The sequence below is a fragment of the Dipodomys merriami genome, unplaced genomic scaffold (assembly GCF_024711535.1).
Source record: "Dipodomys merriami isolate MVZ:Mamm:240054 unplaced genomic scaffold, mDipMer1.0.p SCAF_2, whole genome shotgun sequence".
Lineage (NCBI taxonomy): Eukaryota > Metazoa > Chordata > Mammalia > Rodentia > Heteromyidae > Dipodomys > Dipodomys merriami.
Genome location: NW_027203381.1, coordinates 121,846,563 through 121,870,142, shown reverse-complemented (window position 1 = coordinate 121,870,142; position 23,580 = coordinate 121,846,563). Strand labels below are relative to the sequence as shown.

The following is a 23,580-nucleotide window of genomic DNA, read 5'->3' as shown; positions in this document are numbered from 1 at the left end:
GTGGACAGACCACTGCTGAACATACAGGTGGACAGACCACTGCTGAAGGTGGACAGACCACTGCTGAACATGCAGGCAAACAGACTACTGCTGAACATGAGGGTGGACAGACGCCACTGCTGAACATGCAGGTGGACAGACCACTGCTGAACATGCAGGTGGACAGACCACTGCTGAACATGCAGGCAGAGACAGATGGCACTGCCCACCGCCAGGTACACACACACGCCCTAGGTGTGGAGCTGAGGAGGTGAATGGCAGAAGGGGGACCAGGCCTCTCCAGGGGTCAGCGCAGGGGACAGGGTCTCCCTGGGGATCAGCACAGAGAATGGGGTCTCCAGGGAAGGCTACTTTCCTCCTGTCCTCTAGCCTCTGTGGCTCGTGTCACTTCCCATCTGTGTCCTGTAATTGTATCCAAACCACCTAGACACACAGGCACACATACACACACGCAGGCACACCTAGATACACAGGCACATACACATGCACACGCACACACACATGCAGGTACACCTAGACACACAGGCACACACATACCTAGACACACACTCAGAAACACCTAGACACACAGGCACACATACAGAGGTACACCTAGACACACACACATGCACACTGCAGCAGAGATGCTCTACAACACAGACATAGACCACACATAGTATATGCACACAGATACATACAAACACACACATGCACATACCACATACACACACTACACCAGCATACACACAGGTAGCTATAGATACAAATTACATGTAGACACATCCTACACACATGCCACATACAATACAGACACACACAGATTAGAGATACCACCGGCCCCGCCATGTGCACATTACACACACACACACACACACACACACACACACACACACACACACACACACACACACACACACTTTCACTGTGGCGATCCTCTATCATTTGTGGCTTGTTCCTGGTTTCTAACATTCACTCTGTGCTCTGCTTTCAGATGTGGAAGGTGAGAGGAGCCTGCACAGGTCAGGACAAGGTCGTCAAGGCTGTCCGTGTCCCTGATTCAGTGGCATCTTTTAAGCCTTCCCTGGAGCATGATCTGGGGTCCTGGGATGTGGAGAGCCCTCCTCCAGGCCCTGTCTCCCTCCTATGGGGTCCCGGGGGGTGGACAGCTCTTCTCTGAGCCCTGCTGGCCCAGCCCGGGCCACTCACCCCATCCTCATCATCGTCATCTTCATCCAGGCAGTGCCCAAGGTTCACCTTGGGGTCTCCACGCACCCTCAGCTCTGCAATCGCCCCCTAAATGGAGGGAAAAGGTCACTGGCGCTCCCGAGGCAAGCTCCGGAAGAGCTCTGGCCTTAGGCTGGCAGGCTCAGTCTGGGGTACCCGGGTTGGAGGTTTTGGGGGCCAGAGGAGGGCAAGCTGGGGACCCCAGGGGCCTCCGACTCAGACCTCTGGTGTTCAACTCAAACCACAAGTGGAGGACCACAAGGAAAGAGCCCACAGCACTGGGAAAGTTTCCAGTTCCTGCTTCCACACAGTCAGTCTCAGCCCCTCAGCCCTGAGCTGGCACTGCACATGTCCGGTCCTAGGGGTGATGGCATGGAATGCTACCCGGGAGGGGCACTCCTAGCGGGTGACCATCCCTGGGGCCGAGGCAGGGGCACAGCAGCACCTGAGAGCATGCTGGGACCAGGTTTCCTGGGGACAGGCTGCAGGTTGGTCGGCCGCTGCCCGAGGCACGGCATCCCTGCGCTGAGGGCTGAAGGAGGGGACCTCAGGCCAAGAGCCCAGCTGCCCTGGCCCTGGGCATCGCAGTGGAAGGCATCTCTATGGGAACATGGCAGTATCACACTTAGTTTTATTTAATGATGTTTTGGTTTTACTTAATATTTTAATCCGCTGGGGCTCAGTTTGTGGCTTCCTGGATGGAGGCCATGTTTCACCAGTGTTGGGGTGACCTTTCAGCCACTGCCTCAATAGAGGGTCTGGGAGGGAACCAGCAATGTTCTCAGGCTCCTTAGGTCCTAGGGCATTGTCCAAAGTGCTCTGCTCATGGAGCTGGCAAACCCACCACAAGAGAGCAGCAAATGAGCTGCTGACCCAGCTTTACATACTTTTATATAGGTAGATAGCGCCAGTCCTGAGGCTTGAACTCAGGACCTGGACGCTGTCCCTAAGCTTCTTTTGCTCAAGGTGAGCACTCTACCTCTTGAGCCACAGCACCACTTCTGGCTTTTTCCTGTATCTGTGGTACTGAGAAATCAAACCCAGGGCTTCATGAATGCGAGGCAAGCAGTCTACCACTAAGCCATCTTTCTAGCCCCTTATATAATTTCTGCATGTCAGAAAACATACTTTGGATTTTTCCCCAACTACTTAGCATGCGAGCAGCCTGCAAACATGGGACTGCGCAGCCAGGGCAGGGCACTGGGCATGGGGTCTCCTCCTCCTGTTATCCCCTGTGTGGCTGAGCCCATGGCTGAGCCTCTCTGCCCCCCCGGCACGTGGCGGGTGGGGGCTTCCTGCTGGTCAGCCTCCCAAACACATGGCCCTGGCTGAGCCTCAAATGGTGACTCAACCCCCAAGTTTGAAAAACCTCAGGAGCCAAGTGCCAGGATGCTGCACCCCACAGCAGCTCTGCCCTGGGGGTATTTGTGATGACAGAGGACTGGGGGGGTCCTGCCAGACAGAGCCGCCCTGACAGCCCAGTCCCCTGAGAGTTAGGCCCCCACGCAGACAAGCCAGCAGTGCCCATGCAGGGCAGCAAGGCCCAGCACACTGCCATTGCCACAGCCACCACAGGCCAGAGCTCTGCCAGCAGTGTTTAATGGGTAAGATGTCAGCGGTGCAAAAGCAACGAGACCCAGCACAAATTTTCAGTGGACTTCAGTCCTGGAGTTACAAAACACAGGGCGTCAGATGTGGAGGCCTGCAATACATTGTGCATAAAGACACATATTTTAATTGTGGAATGGGCATTTCATGTGAAAACCGTGTGCTGAGACCCTGGAATGGGACCCCGCGGGCCGGGGACTCCCTCTGCCCCAGAACAACCCTGGGGCTCATGGTGGCCCGTGGGTCATTTCCCTTCCCCTCTCAGCTGGGCAATGCCACTACCAGCAAGGCTCAGCCTCTCCAGCCCACTTGAGGCTGAGTCCTGCCCTCCTCCATCCTCAGCCCCTGTGACTGTCATGGCTCCAGCTTCCCTGGAACTGCCTCTCCCCTGTCCACTTGAGGCTGAGTCCTGCAATCCTCCATCCTCAGCAACCTTGGCTGGCATGGCTCCAGTTTCCATGTGACTGCCTCTCTCCAGCCCACTTGAGGCCCTCCTCAGTCCTCAGGCCCAGTGACCAGCAGGGATACAGCTTCCCTGTGACAGCCTCTCTCCAGCCCACTCAAGGCTGAGTCCTGCCCTCCATCGTCCTCAGGCCCCATGGCCAGCAGGGCTCCAACTTACCTGTGACAGACTCTCTCCTATCCACTCAAGGCTGAGTCCTGCCCAATTTCGTTTTCACCCCCCATGACCAGCAGGCTCCAGCTTCCCTGTGACTGCCTCTCTCCTGTCCACTCAAGGCTGAGTCCTGCCCTCCTCTGTTCTCAGGCCCCGTGGCCAACAGGCCTCCAACTTCAATGTGAAGGCCTCTCGCCTGCCCAATTGAGGCTGAGTCCTGTCCTCCTCAGTCCTCAGCCCCCATGTCTCCAGCTTCCCTGTGACTGCCTCTATCCTGCCCACTTGAGGCTGAGTCCTGCCCTCCTCCGTTCTCAGCCCCTGTGGCCGGCACATCTCCAGCTTCCCCCTGACAACCTCTCTGCTGTTCACTCAAGGCTAAGTCCTGCCCTCCTCAGTCCTCAGGCCCCGGAGCCAGCAGGGCTCCTGCTTCCCTGTGACTGCCTATGTCCTGCCCACTTGAGGCTGAGTCCTGCCCTCTTCTGTTCTCAGGACCCATGGCCAACAGGCCTCCAGCTTACCTGTGACTGCCTCTCTCCTGCCCACTTGAGGCTGAGTCCTGTCCTCCAATGTTCTCAGGCCCTATGGCCAGCAGTGTTCCAGTTTCCCTGTGACAGACTCTCTCCTGCCCACTCAAGGCTGAGTCCTGCCCTCTTTTGTCTTCACTCCCCATGGCGGGCAGGCCTCCAGCTTCCCCCTGACAGCCTCTCTCCTCTTCAATGAAGGCTAAGTCGTGCCCTCCTCTGTTCACAGGCCCCGTAGCTAAGAGGCCTCTAGCTTCCCTGTGACTGCCTCTCTCCTGTCCACTTAAGACTGAGTCCCGCCCTCCTGTGTTCTCAGGCCCCGTGGCCAACAGGCCTCCAGCTTCCTTGTGACTACCTGTCTCCTGCCCACTCTGGGCTGAGTCCTGGCCTTCTCTGTTGACAGCCCCCGTGGCAGTCACGGCAACAGCTTCCCTGTGACTGCCTCTCTCCTGCCCACTCAATGCTGAGTCCTGCCCTCTTCCGTTCTCAGCCCCTTTGGCCCGCATGACTCCACCTTCCCTGTGACTGCCTCTCTCCTGCCCACTCAATGCTGAGTCCTGCCCTCCTCCGTCCTCAGCAACCTTGGCCAGCATGGCTCCAGTTTCCCTGGGATTTCCTCCCTCCAGCCCACTTGAGGCTGAGTCCTGCCCTCCTCTGTCCTCAGTTCCTGTGGCTGGCACGGCTCCAGCTTCCCCTTAACTGCCTCTCTGGAGGCTGAGTCTTGCCCTCCTTCAGCCTCAGCCCCGATGGCCGGCACAGCTCCAGCTTCCCTGTGAGTGCCTTTCTCCTGCCCACTTGAAGCTGAGTCCTGCCCTCCTCTGTGCTCAGCCCCTGTGGCCAGCATGGCTCCACCTTCCCTGTGACAGCCCCTCTCCATCCCACTCAAGGCTGAGTCCTGCCCTCCTCCGTCCTCACCCTCCATGACTGGCGGGCCTCCAGCTTCCCCCTGACTGCCTCTCTCCTGTCCACTCAAGGCTGAGTCCTGCCCTCCTCTGTTCTCAGGCTCCGTGGACAACAGGCCTCCAGCTTCCCTGTGACTGCCTCTCTCCTGCCCACTCAAGGCTGAGTCCAGCCCTCCTCTGTGTTCAGCCCCTGTGGCCAGCACGGCTGCAGCTTCCCTGTGACTGCCTCTCTCCTGCCTACTCTGGGATGAGTCCTGGCCTTCTCTGTTGACAGCCCCCGTGGCAGTCACGACTGCAGCTTCCCTGTGACTGCCTCTCTCCTGTCCACTCAAGCCTAAGCCCTGCCCTCCTCAGTCCTCAGGCCCCGTGGCCAGCAGGGCTCCAGCTTCCCTGTGACTGCCTCTCTCCTGCCCAATTGATGCTGAGCCCTGCCGTCCTTGGTCCTCAGGCCCCATGGCCAGCAGGGCTCCAACTTCCTTGTGACAGACTCTCTCCTGCCTATTCAAGGCTGGTCCTACCCTATTTCGTCTTCAACCCCCTTGGCAGGCAGGCCTCCAGCTTCTCCCTGACTGCCTCTCTCCTGTCCACTCAAGGCTGAGTCCTACCCTCCTCTGTCCTCAGGCCCGGAGGTCAGCAGGCCTCCAGCTTCCCTGTGACTGCCTCTCTCCTGCCCACTTGAAGCTGAGTCCTTCCCTCCTCCATCCTCACCCCTGTGGCTGGCATGGCTCTAGCTACCCCATGATTGCCTCTCTCCAGCCCACTGGAGGCTGAGTCCTGCCGTCCTCCGTTCCCAGGTCCTGTGTCCGGCACAGCTCCAGCTTCCCTGGGACTGCTTCTCTCCTGTCCAATCAAGGCTGAGTCCTGCCCTCCTCCGTCCACAGCAACCGTGGCCGGCATGGCTCCAGTTTCCCTGGCACTGCCTCTCTCTAGCCCACTTGAGGCTGAATCCTGCCCTTCTCTGTCCTCAGCCCCTGTGGCAGGCACGGCTCCAGCTTCCCCCTGACAGCCTCTCTCTAGCCCACAGGCTCAGCCCTGCCCTCCTCAGTCTTCAGGCCCCGTGGCCAGTAGGGGTACAGATTCCCTGTGACAGCCACTCTCTTGGCCACTCTGGGATGAGTCCTGTCCTCCTCTGTTCTCAGCCCCCGTGGCCAGCATGGTTCTAGCTTCTCCCTGACAGCCTCTCTCCTGCCCACTTGAGGCTGAGTCCTTCCCTCCACCATCCTCTGTCCCCTGAGGCCAGCACAGCTCCAGCTTCACCCTTACTGCCTCTCTCTACGCTGAGTCCTGTCCTCCTCCGGCCTCAGCCCCCCTGGCCGTGATGGCTCCAGCTTCCCTATGACTGTCTCTCTCCTGCCCACTTGAGGCTACGTCCTGCCCTCCTCTGTCCTCAGCCTCTGTGGCCAGCACAGCTCCAGCTTCACCCTTACAGCCTCTCTCAAGGCTGAGTTCTGCCCTGCTCCGTCCTCAGCACACCTGGCCGTCACGGCTCCAGCTTCCCTGAGACTGCCTCTCTCCTGCCCACTCAATGCTGAGTCCTACCCTCCCCCATTCTCAGCCCCTGGGGCCAGCATTGCTCTAGCTTCTCCCTGGCAGCCTCTCTCCTGCCCACTTGAGGCTGAGTCCTGCCCTCCTCTGTCCTCAGGCCCCCGAGGCCAGCAGGGCTCCAGCTTCCCTGTGACTGCCTGTCTCCTGCCCACTCTGGGCTGAGTCCTGCCCTCCTCCGTTCTCAGCCCCTTTGGCCCGCATGACTCCATCTTCCCTGTGACTGCCTCTCTCCTGCCCACTCAATGCTGAGTCCTGCCCTCCTCCGTCCTCAGCAACCTTGGCCAGCATGGCTCCAGTTTCCCTGGGATTTCCTCCCTCCTGCACACCTGAGGCTGAGTCCTGCCCTCCTCTGTCCTCAGTTCCTGTGGCCGGCACAGCTCCAGCTTCCCCTTAACTGCCTCTCTGGAGGCTGAGAACTGCCCTCCTTCAGCCTCAGCCCCGATGGCCGGCACAGCTCCAGCTTCCCTGTGAGTGCCTTTCTCCTGCCCACTTGAAGCTGAGTCCTGCCCTCCTCTGTGCTCAGCCCCTGTGGCCAGCATGGCTCCACCTTCCCTGTGACAGCCCCTCTCCATCCCACTCAAGGCTGAGTCCTGCCCTCCTCCGTCCTCACCCTCCATGACTGGCGGGCCTCCAGCTTCCCCCTGACTGCCTCTCTCCTGTCCACTCAAGGCTGAGTCCTGCCCTCCTCTGTTCTCAGGCTCCGTGGACAACAGGCCTCCAGCTTCCCTGTGACTGCCTCTCTCCTGCCCACTCAAGGCTGAATCCAGCCCTCCTCTGTGCTCAGCCCCTGTGGCCCGCACGGCTGCAGCTTCCCTGTGACTGCCTCTCTCCTGTCCACTCAAGCCTGAGCCCTACCCTCCTCAGTCCTCAGGCCCCGCGGCCAGCAGGGCTCCAGCTTCCCTGTGATTGCCTCTCTCCTGCCCAATTGATGCTGAGCCCTGCCGTCCTTGGTCCTCAGGCCCCATGGCCAGCAGGGCTCCAACTTCCTTGTGACAGACTCTCTCCTGCCTACTCAAGGCTGGTCCTACCCTATTTTATCTTCAACCCCCTTGGCGGGCAGGCCTCCAGCTTCTCCCTGACTGCCTCTCTCCTGTCCACTCAAGGCTGAGTCCCGCCCTCCTCTGTCCTCAGGCCCGGAGGTCAGCAGGCCTCCAGCTTCCCTGTGACTGCCTCTCTCCTGCCCAATCGAGGCTGAGCCCTGTCCTCCTCAGTCCTCAGGCCCCGTGGCCATCAGGGCACCAGCTTCCATGTTACAACCTCTCTCCTGCACACTCAAGGCTGAGTCCTGCCCTCCTCTGTCTTCAGCCCCTGTGGCCGTCACGGCTCCAGCTTCCCTGTGACTGCCTCTCTCCTGCCCACATGAGGCTGAGTCCTACCCTTCTCTGTCCTCAGCCCCCTGTGGCCAGCAGGGATCCAGCTTGCCTGTGACTGCCTCTCTCCTTCCCACTCAAGGCTGAGTCCTGCCCTCCTCTGTCCTCAGCCCCCATGGCTGGCACAGCTCCAGCTTACCTAAGACCAGCTTCTGACACTTATTTCTGAGCCACAATGACCGCTTCCTGCCTGGTGCCTGCCCCAGCGCCATTTCCCTTCAGTCTGACATCACTGCACACAATACTCTTCAGCTCATCCATGTGTTTCAGCAAGAAAATGATACACTTGTGGTGACACTGTGCCTAGGATGCACCCAGAGAAGGCCATTTTAGCTCAGTATAAAATGTGCTTGTAGTGCTGGTAATAAAACAGGGGCATAGAGGCAAGGTGACCACCAAAGAGCACTGGATCCTCATGTCACATCCTGCCCTGGTCAGGAGGGGTAGGAGGCTGGGGTGGCAGGAGGAACAGGAGGCTGGTATGGAGGTGGTATGGGGGGCTGGCATGGCAGGAGGGACAGGAGGCTGGGGTGGGTATGTTTGGTGGAAGGAACAAGGGGAGCCACATCCATCAGGAGCAATAGAGTGGAAAGATCCAAGTACAGAGCGCGTGAAAAGAGGAGAGTTCTGGAGAGTTCTGAGATCCATGTTTTATGGCAGCACTGACAGCCAAAGTAGACTGAAAAGCATTCGGAGATACCCAAGGAACAATTCAGAAAAGATCAACAATACCCAAAGTTTTCTTTCTTTAGAGGCACACACATGGTGGCTCACACCTGTAACTCCATAATTAGGGATTACAGAGGTAGAAGCTGTAAATTCCAGGCCAGGCTGCATCTTAGGGGAAAGCAGGAAAAGAACTAAACAGCAGGGAACAAAAACACGTACTGGAGTCGTCAGAGAGGCATGCAGCCACGGAGGGCTTGGAGGAGCCCAGGGCCCCCTGGCACCAGCCTCACAAATCACAGCAGCTGGTGATTGCCTCCCAGGGCTTCCACTCCTGTGGAAACTCTCCAGTGACTCTTCATTGGTTTTCTTCCTCTGACACCAGGATGCCTCCCTACTTCCTTCCCCCTGGCTGGAATCTGACCCATGGAGACAACTCTTGAGATCTCTAGTTCACAGGGCCTGCTGGAGCTGGCCGAAGGGGAGCCTGTGCCATGGAGCCTGCCCCAGAGATGCCCCGGGGCCAGCCTGGCCAGACCAGGGCCCTGACATGCCTCCGGGGCCCAGAAACGCCCCGTTCTTACCTTTCTACCTGGGAAAGAGTCTGCCAACCTAAAGCCATAGGGTTTTAACCTGATTTAACCACATAAACATTTGAAACTTCCCAATATAAAAGGTAAAAAGGCAAATGACAAACTGAGAAATAAAAATTTTGTGTCTGGGTGCTGTTCCTTAGTTCTTTGCTACTCAAGGCTGATGCTCTACCCTTAAGCCACAGCTCCACTTCTGGTTTTTGTGTGGTAAACTGGAAATGAAGAGTCTTATAGACTTTCCAGCCTATGCTGGCTTTGAACTAGGATCCTCAGAGTAGCTAGGATTACAAGTGTGAGCCACTGGCGTCTGGCTAAGCAAAGTAACATTTTCAGTATACAAAACCCAAGATCAGTTTCTTTCAAACACAGAGTTTGTATATACCAATAAAAAATGGCTGAGCCCATTTATGTAAGAACATAAATAGATCAATGCAAATAGCTAACAAACAGAAAAAGAAAGTTTATCTTCTGAAATGCTAATCAAAACACCTGGGTATCATCTACCTGTCTCCAGCTGGCTGCCTGCCCGACACAGCCCCGGCCAGCCCCGGGGCAGCGGCCTGGCCGCAGGCAGCTGGGCCGCAGGCCCACACTCTGCACCATCAGGCCAACCGGGCACTTGGTGGCCCAACGCCCAGAAACCCAGGCTCATGTTTCCCATGACAGCAGGAGACACACAGACCCCGGGGCTCCTCCATTGACTGGAGATGCTCGGTGGCTGCCCCAACCCCTCATCAGAGAGGACGTTGCTCTCAGACATTGCAGCCATCATGTTTGAGGATCAAAAGGAAAACAGAAAGGGGCTCCGTTTGGTGTCTCTTGAACCCAGAGGGCTATGTGTTCCCTCCAAAGGTGGAAGGTCAGAGCACAGAGAGCAGGGCTGGGACAACTCCACACAGCAGGCCTTGTCTGGGTCACAATTGACAGTCTGTCCCCCACGGACACGTCCTTGCCACCACACACAGGGACCCCTGTCTGGCCCCACACCCGGGCGCCCCAGCTCCAACAGCTGGTGTGCTGGAATTCACAGGCCCTGAGTCACTGCGGGCCAGGCACCCACGCTTTGTTCCTAGGAGGCTGGGGCTCCAGCGAGGGGCTCTGGGAAAAGGCCCCACAGCCTACAGAGTAAGGGGGTCACCAGGAACTTCCCTGGGGCACAGGAGGCCACACAGCTGTCACCCATCATGGGCAAGACTAGCCCAGGTTGCTCTGGACCAAGTCCCATGTCATTGTGCCCCTGTAGCCTGTGTTAAAGACAATCATCAGCCTGCTGTGGCTGTCTGGGGCCTGCTCACTGTGTGAGGGACTGGCCCCAGGTGGGCAGTTCCTGCCTAAGTGCCTTGTTTGGTTAGCTGGCTTTAAATTATTAATCATATCTTTGGTTTGGGTTTTTATGTTTTTCTATGTTTTTGAGACAGTCCATGCTGGCCTCAAAATTATGATCCTCCTGCCTCAGCCTCCTAGAGCTGGGTTACTGGTATTAACCACCACCCCTGGCTTGCTGGCTTGTTTTCACAGGGTCCTGAGCCTTCATTTTGCAGCTCAGTAGCAGCCTGGATGGAACACAGCACACACTGGGGCACAAGCTGACCATGGCAGGCTGGAAACCCAGTAATAAGATGGCTGAAGGGTTTTTCCGGGGAGCCAGGGTCCCCAGAGAAACCTCAGAAGCACAGGGTGACTTTCAGGGCTCCAAAGGGGCCAGAGTGCCAGGAGAAATACACCACCTGGGCAGAGAGACCACATGCCCTGCACCGGGGGCTCTGCTCCCCAGGATGGAGCACGGCTGGGGGTGCCTGCCATCCTCTATCCTGGGCGGACGGCCCTTCCCCCACCCCGCCCAGGCCGGCCCAGCACGTGGGATGGCACAGGGTTACCTGGAACTTGTCAGCATCTGCTCCTCCAGCCTGACCCAGGAATAGGCCAGCTCCGTGCTCCAGCTCCAGGCCCGGCGACGACCTTGCAAATGGCACCCTCTGAAACTCGTCGCAGTCCAAGTAGAGAGCCACGGTGCCGCCGTCCACGCTGAGCGCAAAGCGAGTCCACCGGCCGACAAGTGCAGGCAGGCGGAAGCTTGCAGCCACGTGGGTCTGCGCAGCGCCTGGTTCAGTGTAGAGCAGGGAGACGTTCTGGTACCCGCCCTGCACCTCTGACAGCTTCACGCCCAGCGACACCAGGGCCTGCGCAGCGTCCGTGATGGCAAGCAGCACGCCCGGGCCCGCTGTGGCCGGCCGGATGTGGAACAGCAGCGAGAAGTCTTGGAAGAAGAGTCTGGGGAAGTGGCTCTGTGCACCCTGTCCACTGTTGGCGCCCGGTCCAAAGTCGTAAGCGGGCCCCACGTCGGGGTCCTCAATGGGGGTGATCTGCGGGGGCAGGGGCTCCCTGAGGAGCTGCAGGAGCCCCACTTCCTCGACAGCGCTCTCTGCAAGGAGAAGGATGCCTGTGAGTGGTCGTGGAGCCCCGGGCACGTCGGGTGTGGGGGAAGGGATAGCGAGTCAGCCAGCTGGGGCAGGACCCTCCTCCCTGCTCCACCTGGCCCTCTGAGCTCTGCTAGCCAGTGATCACCGGCAGCGGCATTTGGGAGGCAGGCTGTTCCGCCGGCCTGCAGGCCCAGTGGGGGCAGCCAGGGCAGAGGGAAGAGCCTAAGCTGCACACATCAAAGGCCTGCAGCTCCAGGCTGCGCAGCGCGGGTCAGAGATGCAGGACACGCCGTGTCCCATCTAGCAGGTCTCCACTGTCACGCGGCCTCCACCTGACACTGACACAGGAATCCCTCCCAGGTCTCCTCCAAGCCAGTCGAGGTGCAGACCTGGATCTTTTACGGGGTGTGGAAGTGGCTGGTCCTGGTCTCTGTACAAGGCTTTGAGCGGCGAGGGGTCCCTAACCCCTCTGCAGCCCCCACAGGTTGCCATGGGTAATGCCCGGGGAGGAGGGGCTCCCAGCAGCAGCCCTGGCAGACTGCCTGGCTGCACAGGTAGGTCGTCTGGACTCCGAGTCACTGTGACTGCCTTGTTCACTCACGCCGCTACTGACGCCCACCCCCTGCCCAGGCCCGCCTTCCCCGTCCTCCAGGGAATCAACCGTGCAACACGCACGAGAGTTACTTTGCTGCTGGCATCTGGGTGCTCACCCTCACTTCTTGTCCTTCCCAGCGAAGCCAGAGGCCACTGCAGGACGCAGGACATCCTCCCTGCAATGCTCTCAGGAACGGGGCTGTGACAGAAGCCCCACCACATCTGGAGAGCATGGTCAGTGCTGGACGCAGGATGGGCAAGGAACACTCCAGGAGGGCTGCTCCACCCCTAACACACATGCCCCTGTGCCATGGCCTGGTCTAGGCCTGCTCCAGGCCTTTCTCAGGGCTCCTCTTCCCCATGCCCAAAGTCTGAGTCTGGACTTCTCACAACAGGTCTGACAGGGCTGGGAAGGTGGCTCAGTGGTAGAGCACTTGCCTTGCCTGCTTGAGGCCATGGGTTCGATTCCTCAGCACCACATAAGCAAAAAAGAAAAAAAGCCAGAAGTGGTGCTATGACTCAAGTGAGAGTGCTAGCTCTGAGCTGAAGAGCTGAGGGACAGCACCCAGGCCCAGAGTTCAGGCCCCATGACCAGAACCAAAACAAAAAACAAAAAAAACAGATCTGACAGTCCCATGGGAGTTGACGCTGGGCTGTGGCAGGCCTGTGTCAAGAACTCTACTGGAAGGGAGCAGGCCTGCATCAAGAACTCTCCCTTGGAAGGGGCAGCAACCTGCAGGTGTCCTGAGAGACTGTAAAAGCTGAAGGGGCCAGCCTGTGAATGCATGTGTGCACATACCAGGAGGGGCCAGCCTGTGAATGCATGTGTGCACATACTAGGAGTGATCAGCGTGTGTGCCGTGTGTGCACATGCACTGCATCAAATGTCAGGTCTGCACTGTGGATCCAGGTAGATAGGCTCTCAGGACAGAGGAGAGGGAAGAAATGCTGAGCCCTGACTTTACAAATCAGGCCATGTCAAAGAACACTAGCCAGAAGGGACATTGCCATACCCGGCGTCCTCCAGGGCCGCAGCAGCACAGCCATGTGGCAGCATGGGCGCCGGGCCTGGTGGCGGGGCTCTCTGCGGCCCCATCATGCTGCTTGCTGTGGGTCCTGTGTGCAGCTGGCCGCGACGTGGGCCAGGCCTTGGTGGTACCCAGCAGGGCCCAGGTCCCTCCTAACTCAGGACGCAGCACTGCTGCTGCCCGGGCTGGAAGACGCCATTGTTACACAGCGGCCCCAGATCCTCGGGGGTGCGGCTCCCATTTCTTTTCCAGGAACTTCCCTATGCCTCTGAAGCTAGGGCCCTAAGATCCCTGATCTGCCCGGTGGTTGAGGTACTGAGAGGAGCAGGTCACAGCCTCCCGTGCTTGGGTGCAGGCCCCGGGCTCTTGGATGGGAGGCCAAATGCTCTCTCAGGGGTAAAAGCCTGCATCAGGCCTCAGAGCACCAGGGAGGCCTTTCTGGGAGTAGGAGGACAGACTTTCTGCCCATGGAGCCCCTCCGGCTGTCCCCAGACCCAGGATCCCGTCACCCTCCCTCCCCGGAGACTCTGGAAGCCCCCTTAACTGCAGCCAGCATTGCCCCATGGTGGAGAGAGGCCTGGTCAGCAGGCCCTCCCCTGTGCCCCCAAACAGCTGAGAACACAGCCCTTCCCTGCGGGGCACAGTCCTGGGGGGGGGGGCTACCCTGAGGCAGTCAGGGACGTAGTCTATTCCCTTCCGGAAGCATGGCCTTCACTACTAGCCTCATCCTCACCCAGCCAGTGCCCAAGCGTGGCACTGAGGGCAGGCGTGTGCCCCAGCCTTGGCCAGGGCTCTCCCAGAAAATACTCGATTATGGCAAATGTCACAAAAAGGCCCTACCTCAGGGACCCTGGAAAGAGAAGGCACAAACACCCAGCAATAGGAGGACACACCTGCTGCCACCGGACACCTCCAGGGACAAGACCTGCAGCCCAGCCAGACTCCTGACCCCCACCAAGTGGGGTGGGGAGGTCTCAGCGCCCCACACAGAGGCTCCCAGGACCATGGCTCAGAGACAGCCCCCAGCCCACCCAGCTGTAACCACACGCAGCAGGGTTGCTGAGGGTTTGCCCTTGCCCGTCTCCCCTCCTGCAGGGAGGTCTCTCCACTGTTAGGCCTGGCTCCTGAGCCATCATCCTGCTTCGGGCCTCCGGGGGCATGCCCAAAGTGGCCCAGAAACTTATAATTCAGCATAGGAGAAGAAGGCGGGGCTGAGACACTGGACTGCGCCAAACAACTTCTGTGCGACCTTCTAGAGAAGCCCATAGGGAACCACGGCAGTCCCACAGCATTTCCCACTCCTGGGGTCTGTTCAGAACTCTGTGTGCACATGGGCAGGGCAGCCCCCAGTGCTGGACTCACCCCGAGCCCAGTGTCACCACACACAGGAGTCCAGGAGCAAGAGCACAGCAGACTTCCTAGCACAGTACCGCCTGCCAGGCAGCGGGCTGAGATGTAAGACGCACTGGGGCCCGAGTCCCGACTCAGCCTGAGGAGGGCTCCATGGTCTTAACCCCCCGTCTGTCTGGTTCCGTCCAGGCATAGCGCAGGACGTTGGGGTGGGAGGCTCAGTGACACCTCCAGGGGTGCCCCACAGCCTCCGTTCTAAGACACACACATGTTCAGGATCCTCACGGAAGTGAGAGGCAGAAATCACAACATTCATCACTCACTCAAACCCACAAGATGATAGGGTGGGGTAGGCAGTCAGAAGGCACCGGAGCTGTCCTGTGGGGCACGAGGCAAGCAGGGGCCACGTTAGGCAGGGGGCAAAGAGCAAACGGCAAAAACAGCCTTGACAGGCCAAGGGGAAACATCGGCAAACAGTTCCACAGCAAGCATTGCAACAGGACGCCAGCGGGACAGAGGTCAGGGTGACAGTGCGGGGGGACGCGGGGACAGCGTGCCAGGGCCCGCAGGTGTGCCCCTGGCCACGAGATCCCAGACTCTGCAGGGGGAGGGGGGAGTGTTGGCAATGACAAAGCCTAGGGTTCCCGCTCAGTCCCCTTTTCCCTAAGCAGTGTTCATGGTAAACTCCGCAGTCCTGATTTGTCCCTCAGAAGTAATGACAGAGAACAGGCCTGGGCAGCAGCACCATCACCCCCCATGCCAGAAGGAAAACACTTGCAGAACGAACATCTCTAGGGTCACAGCAACCCTGACACAAAGACTAAAACCACCCTGAGCAGGAGACACCTGTCCTGATGGAGGCCTGGCACTGCCCCTGTCACCGCATGATACCCCCCCACCCTGCCCGGGACTGTCCTGCTGGGGGTCAGCGATGCCCTAGAGTGATGCCCAATGAGGTCTGAGGGTGGCGGTCCCCCGAGGAGACAGGTAGTACCTTCCTGTGGGCAGAACGCAGCCCGGGCTGCAGACCCAGGCCAGGCCCCCACAGGGCACCAGCCATGGCAGGCACGGGCACGCACAGCACCGTGCGGCAGGGGATGGCAGGATGTGACAGAGTCACCCGAGATGAAGACGAAGCAGAAAGGGAAGCGGGCAGGCAGGGGGGCCAGCAGGCCTCCTCCTGGGGACACCTGGGAGGTGTCAGGGACACACAGGGGAGCACACACACAGGAGGGACACACAGGGGAGCACACGCACGCACACACACACACACACACACATACACACACACACAAGGACACACACAAGGACACCCTAAAGAACGAAAAGCACACTGCGGTCAGATGAGAGGAGGCACTGCAAGGCGGCGGTGCAAGCAGCTGGTCACACAAAAGGACCGCACCGCACCACCATCTTAGTGGATTCCTGACCTGAATCTTTGGAGGCCAGAAGGCCGTGGCCAACATCTTCAAACGGTGGAAAGGAAAATGATCATCCATTCAACCAAGAATCAAGAATGCTGAGAGTGGAAAACTCACCCCCAAAGCAGACCTGAAAATGTGGCAAAGACAGTTTTTGCCAAAATAGAGAAGCACATCCTGGAACTCATGCACAATCTCAAGGAACCTCAAACAGCCAAAACAATCTGAAAAAGAACAAAGCTGGAGGGGTCACAATTCTCAGCTGCCAAACATCCTAGAAAACTGCCATCATCAACGCAGTGTGGCACTGGATACAGACAGATACACAGAACTAGGCACAATGGCACATGCCTGCAATCCCAGAGCTTGGGAGGCTAAGACAAGAGCGTCTGAAGTTTGAGGCCAGTCTGGTCTATATAGCAAGGTCCTGTCCTGCTGGGGCTCTACCTCCAGTCACTTTTTTGTTGTTGTTGGTGGTGGTCATAGGGCTTGAACTCAGGGCCTGGGTGCCGTCCCTCAGCTCTTCAGCGAGCTGAAGTGGCGAGCACTCTATCACTTGAGCCATAGCGCTACTTTCAGTTTTCTGTTGGTTTATTGGAGATAAGAGTCTCACAGATTTTCCTGCCCAGGCTGGCTTTGAACCATGATCCTTAGATCTCAGCCTCCTCCTGAGCTAGGATTGCAGGCGTGAGCCACCGGCAGCTCCAATTGGTGCCACAATCTGTGTTGGATGTGTGGCCCGGCAGGAAGGCAAGCTTGTTTCCAGCCAGGAGACAGTTTGCTGTGGGTCCTGCACATGCGCATGCACCGCAGGCTCTAGGTAATGAGGAATTAGCAAGGGCTGGCTAAATGCCCCAAGCCTTAGGAGTCCCTGGATATTCTCTCTGGCTCCGGCAACGTCACAGATCACACAAGCACCATTCTGGCAGGAGGCCACCCTGGGCCTTTCACCTGCCTTCCCGGAATGTTCTACTTCAAGGGTCATGTCGGATCTCCTCATGTACTAGGAAGTTACCATTTTTATGTCATCTGCAGAGACAGCCCCAAAGATGGGGACCAGTGTACGCAGGACTTCTGGGATAGGGGCTTCTCAGGTGACAGCCAACAAAGTCAGCACACACCAATGGTGCTGAGATAACTGGGTGTCCCAGTGCTGAAGAAAGAGGTAGGCTCTGACATGCCACCACATACTACCAGAGACCTAAAGACAGCACCACATACTGCCAGAGACCTAAAGACAGCACCACATACTGCCAGAGACCTAAAGACTTAGCACCACATACTGCCAGAGACCTAAAGACAGCACCACATACTACCAGAGACCTAAAGACTTAGCACCACATACTACCAGAGACCTAAAGACAGACAGCACCACATACTGCCAGAGACCTAAAGACAGACAGCACCACATACTGCCAGAGACCTAAAGACAGACAGCACCACATACTGCCAGAGACCTAAAGACTTAGCACCACATACTTCCAGAGACCTAAAGACTTAGCACCACATACTACCAGAGACCTAAAGACTTAGCACCACATACTTCCAGAGACCTAAAGACTTAGCACCACATACTGCCAGAGACCTAAAGACAGCACCACATACTACCAGAGACCTAAAGACTTAGCACCACATACTACCAGAGACCTAAAGACAGCACCACATACTTCCAGAGACCTAAAGACTTAGCACCACATACTGCCAGAGACCTAAAGACTTAGCACCACATACTTCCAGAGACCTAAAGACAGCACCACATACTACCAGAGACCTAAAGACTTAGCACCACATACTTCCAGAGACCTAAAGACAGACAGCACCACATACTACCAGAGACCTAAAGACAACACCACATACTGCCAGAGACCTAAAGACTTAGCACCACATACTGCCAGAGACCTAAAGACAGCACCACATACTACCAGAGACCTAAAGACAGCACCACATACTGCCAGAGATCTAAAGACAGCACCACATACTGCCAGAGATCTAAAGACAGCACCACATACTGCCAGAGATCTAAAGACTTAGCACCACATACTTCCAAGACCTAAAGACAACACCACATACTACCAGAGACCTAAAGACAGCACCACATACTACCAGAGACCTAAAGACTTAGTACCATACATAACAACTGAATGTGAGCGGAAGGAAACAGAAGTCAGGTCTGTTGGATTGAAATCCCTCTACACAACTACTCAAAACTAATAAACAATTTAAGACAAGTAAGGTTGGCTATGACACCACAGGCGGTAAAGAAACAGTAGGAAACAGTAGGAAAACTGGAGTTTTAAAACATCATTGCATCAAGACAACAGAGTAAAAGGCAGCTCCAGAATGGGAGAAAATGTCTGTGAATCATGGTGCTGAGAGGGAATTAATGTCTGGAATTTAAGAGAATTCTTTAGGTTCAATCAAAAAGCAAATGACCTAATTAAAAATAGGCAAAGGACTTGAGTTGACGCCTCTTCCAGTGAGCAAATGGAAGTGTGTGCAGGGTCACTCAGAGCTAGGGGACCAAAGTGCACACTCCTAGGAGGCCAGCCCACACCACAGGGATTGCTGTTCTGTCTGAACAGACAAAATGAAGGACTCACAGACAAAAGAACAAACTAGAAGGAAATGAAAAGGCAGAAAAGAAGTGTTTTATATTGATATCCACACAGCTACACACACAGAGACACACAGACACACACACAGACAGGCACACATGTTCACTGCAGCCACGCCGTGGATTGAGCCCAGGGGCTCCTGGGAAGCTGGGGAGGAGTTGCAGACGCAGTTACAGACGATGGGAATCTTGTCTCTTTGACACAGATGAGCCTGGTGGATCTTAAGAAACCAGGCTCAGAGACCAACACCGCAGGACCATGGCTGTGTGATCTGGAGAGCAGAGCGTGGAGCTGCAGAGGATCAACCCCACAGAGCACAGGGGGCGGCGGTCAGACCTCACAACCCGCCCTGGGACTGACCGCACACATCCACACGGAGTGCACTGGACTGTGGTCACATGCGCAATGCGTTTGTCCATAAAATCACACTCGCCAGGGGCTCCCAGACCACCACACAGGACCCCTGAGCCCCAGCGAGGCCGTGGGGGTGGATGCCCCGGGCAGCGGGCAGCGCAGGTGGGCTGGTACACCTCAGAGGGCCTGGCGGCATGTGGAAGCTCTGTCAGCACCATACAACAAATATTTGCAGATTGCCAGGAGGGAAAGATAAGCGTTCAGGTACTTTTCCACGGAGGCGGTCTTGCCCGCTTCCTGAATCAAAGTTAAACAGAAACCTCAGGTTAACTGAAGCGTTGTCAAGGACAGTAACATTCCCTAAGTCCTACTCCGATTAAAGCAGCAAGATGCAAACCTGCAGTGAGCACTGCTGCGCTCTGCCAGGGCAGGGGATGAGGGATGAGGCTGGGCACAGGGCAGGGGATGGGGGATGAGGCTGGGCACAGGGCAGGGGATAGGGAATGAGGCTGGACACAGGGCAGGGGATGAGGGATGAGGCTGGGCACAGGGCAGGGGATGGGGAATGAGGCTGGGCACAGGGCAGGGGATAGGGAATGAGGCTGGACACAGGGCAGGGGATGAGGGATGAGGCTGGGCACAGGGCAGGGGATGGGGGATGAGGCTGGGCACAGGGCAGGGGACGAGGGATGAGGCTGGGCACAGGGCAGGGGACGAGGGATGAGGCTGGGCACAGGGCAGGGGATGGGGGATGAGGCTGGGCACAGGGCAGGGGATAGGGAATGAGGCTGGGCACAGGGCAGGGGATAGGGGATGAGGCTGGGCACAGGGCAGGGGATGGGGGATGAGGCTGGGCACAGGGCAGGGGATGGGGGATGAGGCTGGGCACAGGGCAGGGGATAGGGGATGAGGCTGGGCACAGGGTGGGGGATGGGGGATGAGGCTGGGCACAGGGCGGGGGGCTCAGGGGCCACTGTGGGGGAGGAGGATGAGGCTGGGCACAGGGCGGGGGGCCACAGGGGATGAGGCTGGGCACAGGGCGGGGGCCTCAGGGGCCACTGGGGGGGAGGAGGGAGGATGAGGCTGGGCACAGGGCGGGGGATGGGGGATGAGGCTGGGCACAGGGCGGGGGCCTTGGGGGGTCCCCAGGGGTCATGGGCACAGGGCGGGGGCCGCGGGAGGGGGTCCCCGGGGGGGTCACGGGCACAGGGCGAGGTGGCACCCGTGGGATGTCACAGTGATGAGCCCACTGTCTCCCCCAATGTGCCACCGTGGCCCCCAAGGCTCAGGGGGGTCGGGTGCCCCTGTGTGGCCACGGCCCCCGCAGGGGACACAGGGCCTCCCCATGCCTGCCGGATGGCTCTGGGCTGCTAGGCACAGCGGCTGTGGGATGCGGGGGGGACAGCTGCCCGCTGCTGCTCCTGCCACCCTCCAGATGATCGGCGAGTGACCGCCCAGGCTCCAGCCAGAGCCCCTGCCCCCAGCCTGCCCCCGCACCCCGCCCTCCTCATCTCCACCTCGCTGGGGCGTGGCCATCCTCACGGCTCCCATGTCCTTCCCAGGGCCAGCACTGCCCTCCCTCCTCACCCTAGGCCTCCACCAGGGCCTTTGTGGGGAAGAACCCCTGGCAGTAGCCAGGCTCGCTGGGGGTCAGCAGGGCAGCATCATGTTGACTGCAGACGCCGACTTGGGTCCCACAGAGCCGGCTCGCGCCTGAGGGCTGAGGGTCAGGCCAGCTCGGCACGAGGTGGGGACAGACAGCCGAGGCCTTCCACCACAGCCGCGCCGAGGGCTGCAGGGGAGCCCGGCTCAGAGGCTCAGACGGGAGGAGCTGCCAGACGGGCCTCCACTGCCTCTGCTCTGGAGCCAGTCCCTGCCTGCTGTTCCCCTCTCCCCAAGCAGCAAGGGTGACGGGGTATGGGCCAGGCCCCCCCATGGCAAGGCCGTGGGTGCATCGCGGGGGCCCAGGCCTGCACCCGCCCCGTGGCTGGCTGGAGCCACAGAACTGGAGATGTGCAGCCTAACCGCTGGGCGCAGGAGGAGGCGGGATCTGGCGGGAATGACAGCCCCGCAGGCGCACATCAGGGCTCCACCTGTCAGCTTCCTGTCAGTGACCAAAGACGTAACCCAGGACACAAGGCTACGTCCTATGTCGGAGAACAGGGATGTGGCTATGTCCTGTGACAGGACAAAATGGACACAGGAGAGCTACTGTGAGGACTGAGCAAACACACAGTGGAGATCACCGGGGGCAGGCGACACCCCGGACACCGGCTGCCTGCCCAGGCCTGGGTCAGGCCCAGCTCCCATCCTACCTCAGAGCCCAGTCAGGGGCTGCGCCCTCCCCTCCCCCCCCCCCCAGGCTCTGGAGGGGTAGAGACGGGCCGGGGGTCAAGTCAGCCCCGGCTGATTCCATCTGGCAAGGCAAAAGGGAGGAGGGGCGGTGGCCAGCCAGTTACCTGCAGCCGGCCCAATGAACACACAGTACCCTTCCTCCTGGTCAGGGAGCGAGGCGCAGGGGATGGGCAGCCCGGCCCCCTCCAGGCCGCTCCAGCAGGCGTCCTCCAGCGCCTTGCAGAACTGGCGGCAGGGTGGCAGGGCGGGCGGCGGGCCCGGGCCCGGGCCGCACGGCGGGGCCAGCAGCAGGCAGAAGAACCAGGCAAGGAAGGGGTGGCAGTGCGTGCGCAGGAGCTCCGTCCACGCCCGCGCCGCAGCCCGCACCTCCTCGCGGCTCTTGTGGTGGAGGAGGTTGGGCAGCCAGGAGTGCCCGAACCCCAGACGGCTGCAGACAGGAAGGCCGGGCGGCAGGGGCAGGCAGCGGCCGGCAGGGGCCTGCGGGGCAGCCCCCAGCAAGGCTGCGTTATTAGCGAGACCAGGCACCGGGGAGCCAGCCCCGTGGGAGAACCAAGCACCACGGTCCCCACGCGGTGCTGGCACTGCCGCCTGAGCCAGGCGGGCGGAGGGGGCAGAGGGAGGCGCGGAGGAGGCGCTGTGCGTGGCCAGGGGACCCACCACCAGCGGAAGCAGAAGTGGCGTGAGCATGGGCGCCGCGGGTCCTTCGGGGCATCCGTGCCACGGGCTGGGACCGGCCGCCACCAGCAAGCGTCTTCCCCTGTCCAGGTGCCCCGGCTGCCAGGTGGGCGCTCTGCCTGGCATGGAGGAGGGAGGAGCTCTACCTGTGGGAACCGGCGGTGCTGTGGAACCCCTCTGGGGTGCCTGGGTCCTGCTCCAAGAGGGAGACGGCTGGGTGGGCGCAGCCAGGGTGCTGGCCTCGGGGCTCTGGGTGTCCGGTGAGCCCAGAGCTCCACTGCTTGGCCAGAGAGTAGTCCTGCTCTCCTGGGGGTTGCTGGAGAGCCCCGTGTGGGTGGGGGGGTCCGCCACAGCCGAGTTCGGGGTAGGAGTGGCATCATCCCACAGCTGGACGAAGCTCCGGATGCCCTCAGCGACATTCAAGATCTTGGCTCCGACGCCGGCAATGTTCTCCTCCTTCGTGTCGGCGCTCGCGGCCGGGGTGGCCGGGGCCGTGGGGGGGGCGGAGGCCCCAGGCCGGCCAGGGCCTGGCTGTTCCCTAGGCAGCTCGGGGCTGGCCGAGAGCGGTGCTGGCTCTGTGGGGTCATGCCGGGGGCCCGCGTGTGTGGGGCGGGGGACCACGGTGGCCGGGGAGTCGGAGAGCTTACTGGACCACAGCCATTCCAGACTCAGCAGGTTGGCCCCGGCAGGCGGAAGGCAGGTCAGCAGCAGCAGCAGCAGCAGCAGCAGCGGCGGCGGCAGCGGCGGCAGCAGGCGGAGGCGTCCGCTGGGGTCGGGAGCCATCGGGGCTGTGAGCGCAGCAGCTGCCCGGTGGGCCAGGAGGCGGGGCCTGCGGGCAGAGCCCGCCCACCCCCACTCTCAGTTCTCTGCTTCCTCCCAGCAGCTTTCTGCTACTTTTCCACTCCCGCAGAAGGGCCAGTCCTGAGAGCCAAGGTGACCCGCTGACCTCCATGCTCCATTTAACTCCTTCCCTCCCATTTTTCCAATACATCCACAGGGCAGGGCATTCCGAGGAGCAGCCAGGGGAGCTCCTGTCTGTCCAAACTGCTGAGTCTGCCTGGGGTGTGTGGGCGCAGGCCTTCAGGCCAGGGCCCATGGAGGCCTCAGCCCAGCCCCAGTGGAGAATGCTGGAAGTCCTGGCCTCCAGCCACTGTTCTGTGGTCAAACTGGAACTTTAAAAAGTGATTGTTGCAATTCCAATGCTGGCTGCAACTGTTGCCTCCAAGCATGAAAACACTGGACAGAGGAGAGGAGGGAAGAGGGGATTTCCTTCCTTGCTGCTCAGATTTGAAGCTATCCACGCATCCACACACCCATCCATCCACCCCCTCATCCATCCTTCCACTCATCCATCTATTCACCTATCCATTCACCCATCCATCTATCCATCCATCATCCATCCATCCATCCATTCACCCATCCATCCATCCACCCATCCATACATACAAACATACATCTATCCACCCACCCATCCACCCACTCATCCATTCTTCCACTCATCCATCCACCCATTCACCCATTCACTCACCCATCCATCCATCTACCCATCCATCCATACAAACATACATCTATCCACCCACCCATCCACCCACCCACCCATCCACCCACTCATCCATTCTTTCACTCATCCAACCATCTACCCACTCATCTATCAATCCATCCAGCCACCCACCCACTCATCCTTCCATTCTTCCACCCATCCATCCTATTCATCCATATATCTATCCACCCACCCACCCATCCA

General features: G+C 59.1%; 1 protein-coding gene across 4 annotated transcripts in view; it reads right to left on the bottom strand.

The window, feature by feature from the left end:
- Col18a1 (collagen type XVIII alpha 1 chain) overlaps nt 1-22,734 on the bottom strand; it is a 53,622-nt gene extending 30,888 nt beyond the window's left edge. For 2 of the 4 annotated variants that reach the window (XM_070030818.1, XM_070030819.1), the window contains exons 1-3: nt 21,983-22,726; nt 10,902-11,446; nt 1,186-1,272 (exon numbers count right to left, since the gene is read on the bottom strand). In XM_070030818.1, the coding sequence (XP_069886919.1) occupies nt 1,186-1,272; nt 10,902-11,446; nt 21,983-22,619 (1,269 nt within the window). In that variant the 5' untranslated portion in view covers nt 22,620-22,726. Of the gene's footprint in view, nt 1-1,185; nt 1,273-10,901; nt 11,447-21,265 lie in introns of all 4 variants that reach the window. The other 2 variants (XM_070030817.1, XM_070030815.1) reach the window with 2 other exon arrangements.
- Between the last annotated feature and the right edge of the window lie 846 nt (nt 22,735-23,580).